The sequence below is a fragment of the Takifugu rubripes genome, chromosome 4 (genome assembly GCF_901000725.2).
Source record: "Takifugu rubripes chromosome 4, fTakRub1.2, whole genome shotgun sequence".
Lineage (NCBI taxonomy): Eukaryota > Metazoa > Chordata > Actinopteri > Tetraodontiformes > Tetraodontidae > Takifugu > Takifugu rubripes.
In genome coordinates, this window is record NC_042288.1 from 8,958,679 (window position 1) to 8,969,015 (window position 10,337).

At 48.4% G+C, this 10,337-nt stretch overlaps 1 protein-coding gene across 1 annotated transcript in view; it reads left to right on the top strand.

Annotated features, from left to right (window-relative positions):
• Positions 1–4,007: 4,007 nt before the first annotated feature.
• bcl11aa (BCL11 transcription factor A a) overlaps positions 4,008–10,337 on the top strand; it is a 34,196-nt gene continuing 27,866 nt past the window's right edge. Inside the window, exons 1-2 of the mRNA XM_011603157.2 lie at positions 4,008–4,352; positions 7,845–8,291. Of these exons, the coding sequence (XP_011601459.1) occupies positions 4,298–4,352; positions 7,845–8,291 (502 nt within the window). The 5' untranslated portion in view covers positions 4,008–4,297. The remainder of the gene's footprint in view (positions 4,353–7,844; positions 8,292–10,337) is intronic.

Consider the following 10,337-nt stretch of genomic DNA (forward strand, 5'->3'; position numbering starts at 1 on the left):
AAAAAAAATGTGTGTGTGTCCGTGCGTGTGTGTGTGTGTGTGTGTGTGTGTCTGTGTGTGTGCGTGCGTATGCGCGCGCGAGTGTGTAATAATTTGGTCTATAGCCGTGTAATCCCGCCTGATTTCCATCTAATGCCACCGGCCCAACGCCGCTGCGTGCGCGCACATCTCCTGATGTGATAATGGCGCGTTGTGAAATCCAGCCGCTCCTTTATTGCAAAGCTTTGGGGATGGAAGGGCGGCGGTGGTGTAAGAAAGGATGGGGCACAAGGCAGGACTAGCAGAGCCTGAAATTCCTCCGCATAAAGGGACTAGCTTTATCGGGGATTTGGAGGTAATTTCCCCCCGGAAACAAAAGGCGAAAACTTTTTCTTTATTCTCCAGTATTTCCCATCCCAGGTGGAGGCCTGTTTCACCACTGTTGCATCTGTACATCTGTTAATGATGTTTTCCTATTATATTGTTGAGGTGTTCAACTGTTATGTTAATCCAATTTCACTCGACAAAATGGGATCAACCAGCTAGAGTTCTTTTCTTTCGGAAGTCGGAAATGAAAACTTTTCAAAAACAATTTTTCATAAATATTTATTCCCCACCCCAATCTACTCATTAATTTTTAAAACCCAAGATCAACATCGCAGATTTTTGCAGATTTTTGCCTCTCAATTCAGACTTTTACGCCGTCTTTACGCACGGTTGGTCAAATCCTGACATCCTGACAAAAGACAGATGAACGTATGGAGAGAAGCCTTTAGGGGGGTGGGGGTGGCTGCTGGGGGCTGATTTATCTCCGGAGCCCCCCTGGTCATTTCCATATATTGAAATGCGCCCTCAGTCTCTCAATTTCCTCGGAGCTGTGGTGCGTGTAGAGGAGGTGAAGCCATGTAGAGACCGCGCTTCTTTCACGCTCCTCACAAAAGCCCTTGACGTTACCTCGTCTGCATCAGTGTAAACATCTGATGATGACGATGATGATGGTGATGATGATGATCGTGATGAAGAGGAGGGTGGTGATGGATGTGACAGCTGAAGGAAGAGTCCACGAGTGCACGATCACCTTTCGCCTCCACGCACGCTGTGGACCGTCACTCCTCAATGTGACTTTAAATGATCAACCGTGGGTGGCACACACACACACACACACACACACACACACACACACACACACACTCGCGCGCTTATACCACATATTACACTACACTAATGATCAAAAATAATCCCATTTGGAAACAATAACAGCAAAAACCTTTGGTGCTTCTGATCAGCCGTTACAGGTTTTGATTAGTGTCCGCGTTTCAGCATGTGCCTGCGCGTACACGTGCGTGAACAGAAAAGGAGGAGAAGGGAAAAGTGAAAGAACCAAGCCATTGTTGCGGACGGATCGGGCAAGTTGTAAGAAGAGGTCAAGGTCTCTAATAATGAAGACACCTTTATGGGTGTGTTAAATCCACCAGGGATTGTTGCTGCACCGCGGTGGGACTAAAGCTGTGGGACTCGTCTGGGGGGTCCTGAGGCGGCAGGTCGATCACCAAACCTAATGATCAGCCTCGTTTGTACTCCGCTCTTTTTCGTGTTTCAACGTTCCGGGCCAGGTTCGACGGCTCTGCTGTCCCGTTGCCACCCACAGACCCCGGCCGTGAGAGTGTCTCCCCGATCACTGTGCGCGTCTAACAGGATGCATCTTTAATCAAAGCGTCTACATTCTGCTCTTGAATAATGCCTCTTTATTCGTCCTCCTCGGACAGACTATTTTTGGGGCTTGATAAATTAAGTTAAAATAAAAAAGCAAAACAAAAGCCTACAACGATTTTCAGCCTATAACAGCCAGAAAAAATCGTCTGAATGGTATCTGCTCTAAAAATCTAAAATTAAACTTAAAATAAATTCCACCGAAACTGAGATTTCAAAGGAAGAGATCTCAAAATTCGGTCCGAACTTCTCTGATGTTCATGTTCAGCTCTGATTCACACAAATGGGAAGAAACTGCGACTCGAAAAAGTCACGAAACGAAAGGAAAGGGAAACGAAACATGAGCGCCGAATTGAAGTATTAAATTGATCTAATCATCAGATCACACAGACAGACAGACAGACAGACAGAGACAGACAGACAGAGACAGACAGACAGACAGACAGACACACACACACACACACACACACACACACACACACACACACACACACACACACACTTCGTGCAGCGAATCTCAACCTGCACATTTCACTCACTGGTCATACATTTTCCCCTTTGACGTTGGACCTCCTCCTTCTCCTCCTCCGTCTCCACACACACACACACACACACACACACACACACACGCTCTCTCTCCCTCTCTTCCTCTCTCACCCATCACCCTCCTCTTCGTCGTCGTCCTCTCCTCTCATTGCCGCCCTCCACCACCTCCAGCCAATAAGTGCGCGTCCCCTCCGGCCAGTGTGAGTAGTTCCAGGTCTGTCGGCGCGCGGCAGACGCGCTGCCGCTCCGGGATTGTCCACCGCGTCCACCCATCTATCCAGCGCGTTCTTCCCGAAGCACATCTCTTTCCTCCTCTCCTCCCGTTCACCGTTTATTCCGCCTCCTCTTCATCGTGCACAAAACGCCCGCATCGACTCTTTTCCGCCGCGTCGGTCCGTGTTGCGGTTGGACGCGCGGCGCTTTCGCGTCTTCGGCTCTATCGCAGAACCCTCTTTATTACCAGACTATTTACAATCTCTCCCCTCCTTTACCACCTCCTCTTCTTCTTCTTCTTCTCGTTCTTCTTTCTCTTTTTCGTCCTCCTCTTTCTCCTCCCCACCACTCGCAGCACACCCTCCCCTGTACCAGCTCGAACCTTCAGGCACATGTGAAAGTTATTACACGGGACGCTTCCGTGCGCGCACGCACTCCCACGGCCCGCTCCGGTTTCCACGGGGGGCATCAGTGCGGACCCCAGCACAGCCTCTGAACTGACCCCTTACTAATCAAACACATTCCCATAGGTGATAGGAAGCAGTCGTTTTTGGGGGGGAGGAAACGACAAAATCGATCTATTGAACCATTTCTTTTACACACGATTGTAGTTGAAGCATCTGGTTTGTGTGAGCTGCTTTAAGTTGCCATAAACAGTCGTTTATCCATGATCATAATAAACGCGTTTAAGTGAAAGTGAGTGTTTGCAGATAAGGATGAGTTCCATCACTGAATGCTATCGGAAGCTGTTGACATGTTTTACGACGCCGGGGTGTGATTATTATGTCTAAGCAGAGCCAGAGACACCTTTGTGCTGCTTAACCTGCTCTGCCTGTTCGCTCGCTGCAGCTGGAAACTTGATGTTTTTACACAACTTTGCGCACTTCGGCAGCAGCCCCGGACATGTGTGTCCAGCCCTGGTGAGCCCGTGTTGGACCCCTCTGAGTGCAACTGTGGCCAGACGACCCCCCCCCCCCCCCCCCCCCCCCCCCCTACACACACACACACACACACACAAACACACCTCGTATGCAGCAGTAAAATATCCGCCCCCTCCAGTGAGCTCCTGTCCACGGCTTCCTTGCCCTGTTTTGCGTCCACCTCTCTCTCTCTCTTTCTCCCTCTCTCTCTTTCTCTCTCGCTCTGCATATTGCTTTCATTAGATATCTACCTCTCACACACACTGACACACACTCCTCCCTCCCCTGCAAGTGTCTCTAGTCCGGCCCCCCTGATCTCTGTGTCCATTGGCTTCCACTGGGTCTTTTTCTCATGTCCAGCCCCCCCTCGTCCCTTCCTCCTCCCCTCTCCTCCTCCCCTCTGCCTCTAATGACCGTCCATTGGTGTTGTTATTGCGCGTCCCGCACGTCCCTCCTCCCACTCCCACTCCCACTCGGATGCCTCGGCCCTGCCCATGTTTTTGTATGCCGGGTGTCCGTCCATCGCCTGACGTTCAAGTTCGCCGGGAACGTCACGTCCGTGCACTTGAACTTGCACAGCTCGGGGGGAGGGGGGGGGGGGGGCTTGAGGGGAGGGGTGGTGGGGGTGGTGGTGGGGGGGCTTTTGCCATTTTTCCATCTCTCTCCCCTTCTCTCTCTCTCTATCTACCTCTCTCACTCTCTTTTTTCTGCGCTCTCCTTTCTCAAAAAAGCCATGACGGCGATCCCGCGATCCATCTTCGCCTCCGCGCCATCTTTATATTATTTCTAATTTTTTTTATTTTATTCCCCCCTCCTTGTGGATGTCAAAGGCGTTGGATGAAGATTTTTTTCTGCCCCGTCGGAGTCTCCTCTTTAACCCCGGCTATCCCCGATGTGATCCGCGCTGAACGCCGCTGCCTCCAGCCACCATGTCTCGCCGCAAGCAAGGCAAACCCCAACACTTGAGCAAACGGGATTTTTCGCGTAAGTAGAGATGATCAAAGAAAGAAAGATAAACATGTCACCCTGGGTCCATTTCAATTCATTCACGAGCAGGAGGGAAATTGCAAGCATAGCAGGAGTTTGTGGACACGGGACGCGCAGCACGGACCCGCGGTGAACTGGACTTAACAGCGTGGAGTAAAAGTACGACACCTCAGTGCGTAAAAGCCGTTGTGGGATCCCCCAAAAACCTGAAACGAGAGAGTAAGAACTTTTGTGTGTCCGTGCACACTCGTTACTGCTCCTCGACCACACGGCAAAAATGTGCATTCTTATGCTGCTCCGTGCACCCGCCGTGGCTGTGCTGCCCCACAGTCGCTCCGGTCAGTGGAAACGCGCAGGGCTCCTGGTAGCAGTGCGCGTCGTCCCGGCGGAGCTTCGTGGAGAAAATCGACACTCCGGGAATATCTTTGTCTCATACGGCGTGAGGGCTTTTACCTGCTTTTACTCACTGTTTTTGGATTATCTTTTTAGGGGGAGGAAACTTGGAGGTTGATGTTTTTGATCGCGAGGGAGAGAAATCTCATGCCCGACTATTGACAACTGCCCCAGCCTGTCAGCAGCTCGGCAACCGAGAGAACCGATCGATTTATTTTACGCACGTTCAAAAATATCTCAAGCCTTTTAAGCAAAGTCTGTTTATTAATGTTTACTTAACAGACAGCCGAACCTCCACAGTTGCGAGTTTGAAACGAGAGAACAGCCACAGGACTGGAGCAGATACAGTCGTAGCACAAGTTTAGTTCATTTCCACAAATTTAAACAGGGGCAAACTTAGTGATCTTAAGTGCAACTAAGATTAACAGTAAAGATCAATTCCAGTGTCGCAACAGCAGCGTAAGAGGGTTCGATTCAACATTCCAATGTTTAGTTAATTGGGCAGAATATTGTCTTTACGCGCAGCGTTTATCTGCTAAATAGAGTTTATTTCCCCTCGCAGATATTTGTCAAAGCAGATCCGTGCGTTGGGGAAAACTGGCACTTAAGAAGTCGCCATGTGCTTCACTGTGCGCCACCTCTGAGCTTTTCAGCGGCTCTCTGAGTGCCTCACACGCGCAAAAACAAACCGCGACATGTTTGGGCATCTTTACGCGAGAGTGCTCGGCTCTGTTTCGGCATGTTGATTGACTGTTGCCCGAGTTTGGGGAAAGCGTGTGTGCGCGCGGGAGTGTGTGTGTCTCTCTATCAATGTGTGTGTCTGTGCGCGTGTGTGCGTGGTGACACCACAGTCACCATGACCGTGTGCCGTCGCTAGGAGGCAGAGCGCGATCAGAAAATCCAGCCCTCAACGCGAACCTGATCACTTTCAGCGCCACCTCTACCTACGCGGAGTACAATTTGCCGATCTCTCAAGAATAAAGAGAAGGTATACGAGACTCTGGGGGAGGGAGAGGGGGAGGCAGTGAGGGGGGACGACCCTTACACACCTCACACAAACACTCCCCTATTCAATTTATCCAAATCTATCCCTCGCCCGCACCTGAAAACCCGCATTTCTTCTCGTCTTATTTTAGTTGCAATCCCATTTTGCACACTTGTAGAAAACTGAACGTGCGACCTCTGCCCCCCCCCCCCCCCACCCTCTCCCAACAGTGCTGGACTACACGCGCTTGTAGTCACTCACCTGTCTTCACGATCGCGTTAGTCATTGAACGCATCTCGCTCCTGCTGATTTATCTTTTGAATAATCAGTTTTTCAGTTCACTAAATTTGACCTAAAATGATAATCGTAACATTACAAAACCCCCGCGTGGATTTAAGCAGTTAAACTGTCCGGCTCACCAGTTTTTTCCTCCTCCACAACTCTCCCCCTCCCTGTCATTACCAAATTAAATTATCACCTATTTCCACATTTTACTGAAATAGAACTGTGTGTCAGACGGTGATGATTTGGAGCAGAGAGGCCACACGTAACAGCTTTAATTTATCGGAAATTGGAACATTTCACTCAGTAAAGCGATTGCATGTATGAATGGTCAGTGTGGCGTGTTCTGTGTAAAACAGCTGTATCGTTTGCTACTTTCCTCTCTGCTTTTACTGCTTTGGAATTAGAGACCAAAAAAAAAAAAAATCTTTAGTATACATTTTTAAAATAATGATTTGCTCGATATTTAACCCCTGAGCTTTTGTTAAATTTGACAAACATTTCAGAGATGAAGGTTGTGTGTGTGTGTGTGTGTGTGTGTGATTTCCTTTAAAATTTTTCCCCCAATTTAATTTGCTTCTTTTGTTCATTTTGATTTTGTTGTTTGAATTGAATGCCCCTGTGGGACAGGTTTTGTTACTTACATAGTGTTGTGTTGTGTAAATGTGTGTGTTGTGGGGGGATTGAGGGCTATAGTTGGTGCAGGCTGGGCAGTCCTCGTGTTATCTCCATGTCCCAGTTTGCCCACAGATGTCGCACAGGATTGCAGCGTTCAAATGATATTTCCTTGAGGGGATGTAGTCCACATTCAGACCCCCACCACCATCTCTCTCTCTCTCTGTCTCTCTCTGTCTCTCTCTTACACACACACACACACACACACACACACACACACACACACACACACACACACACACACACACGAAGCCCATCCTTTTTATCAGACAAAATCTGTACCAATCACCCAGACAGTGAAAATTAAAATCTATTTTTTGACTCTCAGTGGTTTTAAGTTCATTAAAATGTGAAATTGGTGGCTGAATAAAGAAGGTCAACGTGCATTAGACGGCTAACGCGGAGCCGCACTCTTCACCTTGGACTGGAAGACTTCTTCCTTAAACGTGAGACGGTGAATTACGTCCTCCTCCTGTTCTGCTCCTGCCCGTTCTGTCCGCAGGCCTCTCCCTCGGTTGAGTTGGACAAAGGCCTCCATAAAAAAGTAGTCAGTAGTTAATCCGGCCTCGGTAGAGTGAGGAATCCTGCTGAACGGCTCATTTTGGCGTCCTTTGCCTGAGGTACACGCCTGTTCTGTCTGAGAGCAAAACTCCTGTTTTGGAGGTCTTTGTGTCTGTGACAGTTTCCCCTTCTACTGATTACAGGATCAGAACCCATACAAACAAGGTTAGGCACTCATCCACATATTTAGGTCTTTTTCTGCTGGATTCTGTGCTTAACCATCACTTTCAAAGCTCTTCTCTTTCATTGGCTCTGAAATGGTCATCTTTGAGGAATTTGATGAGAGCTTTTCTGCCATTCAGTATATTCTTTCCCATCGTTTAAATCGTGTGGGTTGCGATTTAGATCTGACTGAAATTTCCTGAATTTTCCCACCCTTCATTTTTACGCACCAGTTTGACAGAATAAGGTTCACGGTTTTGTTTGCATTCATCCATTATCGTACACACACGCACAAATTGCTGCATTAATAAGATTAAGTTATAAAGGCAAAAAGGAAAGTCAGCGTGTTTGTGGAATTTCTTTATTTTTTTGCTCCTTTTAATTTTCTCTTTTTCCCTCTCTCTCCCCGAACCCCATCTCCGCCTCACCAGCAGCTGAGCCCCTCTCCACAGCTATCGTCTCATCGGAGGAGCTGTCAGAACGCTGCTCGGAGCACTCGGAGGAGAGCGGCAGCCTTAACGGGCACCATCTGGGTTTGACGGTGGGCCGGCTGGCCCGGCTGGGTCATGACGCTCACCCCTCTCTGGAGCAGGACCTGCTGACCTGTGGCCAATGCCAGGCCACCTTCCCCTTGGGGGACATTCTGCTCTTCATCGAGCACAAGAGAAAGCGATGCCACGGGCCGCCGTGCCTGACTGTAGGCCGAGGGCTGGACAAACCCCCTTCGCCCTCCCCGGGCCTGGCCCTCACTCCTGCTCTGAGCTCCCTACGCAGCCGGAGGCCAGTGGAAGTTGGTGTCCAGGCCACGTTGGCAGATGACGACGATGATCGTTTTTCATCGCCTCGGGGGAATTGCCCCAAACAGGAGCCCCTCCCAGGTAACTCCACCTGCTCCCACACTGACCAACACACAGCACATCTGTGAATGTGAGCACAGAGACGGGCTCAGACAAAAATGGCAGCACGAGGCAGCAGCTGTGCGATTGTGGTGCTGTCCGATGAAACGATGCTTACGGACCGATGTTTGTGTGAAGCGGTCGATCTGACGCGACATGGAAAACAGGACGTAAGATCAGTCCTCCGAACCGGTTGTGCAGGTCTGCATTTAGAGAGCCAAGAAGATTTTATTTTTTTTGACTCTGCAGCAAATAATTCCAACACTGAGAAAAGAATGAGTTGTCTTTTTAAAGAAAATCCTGAAAGGATTCTTTGTCTCGTGTTTTACGGTGTAATTCAAAGCAGCACAGGGACTTTGTGTCGAACATGATGGGGAATAACGTGATACTGTGTTTATTGCAGAGTAATCTGACAATTACTACATTTCCTACTTGACAAGGTTGACAAAAAGCTGCGCCCATAAAGGAAAGGACACGTTGTGTGTCTGCGTTCTGCTTTTGTGGCTTTTTAGAGTGCGTATTGGTTTACATTAGATTAGATCTTGTTTATAATATGGCCGACACAGCGTGCTTTAGCTCGAGTCTAGTGCGCTCTGTCTAGTGAACATTCGCACCGAGTCCTGTCTCCTTGTGAGATTGTGTTGTCCCTCACATGTCCTAACAGCACATGCCTGTAAGGTAGGAAATGTGATTGGCTGGGATGTTTGAGCTGGTGTGAGGTGGAGAGGAAACACGATAGGATCGACCTCTGTTTCATTCAAGATGGCTAACTTTACCGCGTGCGCGCGTGTGTGTATGTGTGTGTCTTACTGTCTGGGGTGTATCTGCAGCATTTTTGGAAGTGTGAGTGTGTTCTTGCTCAGTGTGTGTCCCACGTGGTTCCACCAGATGTGTCCCGCTCTCTGTGCGGTTTCCCTCCTTCCAGCACCGCATCTCGCTCGCCTCCCTCTCCTCCTTTCTTTTTCCCTCCGTTTACGTTGCAGGTAAAAATGCACATTTCCCTTTTTTTTTTCCTTTCATCGGCTTCCCTCCGTCCACCTCCAGTCCCAGGATAACCATCAAATGAGAGAGGAGCAGAAAGAGAGAAGGAAATGCCAGTTTTACTTTTCACTCTTGGAGGGAAACTCGCTTATTTAAAGCGCACTAACACCACTAATTATTTGTTTCAGCGCCATTTTTTTCATCTTCCTTCGGCATTTTAATTAGAGCGGCAGTTTTTATTTTAGTGGTGAGCTGCCTGTGCTAAATTAGCCGTTACAGACAGACAGCGAGGGGAGAGAAGGAAAAGAAAAAGGGGGTGAAGATGAAATAGCAGCAGTGGAAATGCAGAAATCGCTCACTTTATCACATTTACACGCTGAATGTAGCCCAGAATCTCTAAATGCTGCAGTTCATAAAAACATACTATAATCATTTTTTTTTTGTAATTTCAAATTACTGAAGCAGGTGACCTTTGACCTCTAATAGACAAATCTTTCTACTGCTTATTTGTAAGGATCTTTTATTTATTTATCAACCAAACCTGCCCATATCAGCAGCACTGCACATTTCAACCCCCCCCCCACACACACACACATACACACACAGACATACACATGCACACACACTCACACACCCTTACAGACACTCACCAGCTAAACTGGGTTATTAGAGCGATTTACATCATAATGCAGGCGTCTGGTTGCTTCAATAGCTTTGTGTGTGGGAACGTCTTGGTAGGAACAGCTGTACTCTTACACAGGAGGAGCAAACAGGACAGCAGCGTTATATATCTCATGTCGTTGACGTCAGGCAGAGCAGCAGACATGCCTGGCCTTTAATGTGCGTGGAATCTTTGAAAAAATACAAACAAAAAACCAACGGCAGCGTTGAATTTTCAGAGGCCCATTCATCATTTTCATTTGCTACGTTTTAAAATTCTTATTTTAGTCCCTGGACACACACACACACTAGCACAAACATGCAACACAACGCATTTTGATAGCTGATAATTAAAGCCAGCACTTCCCCTCTCTCCAACCCTGAGCT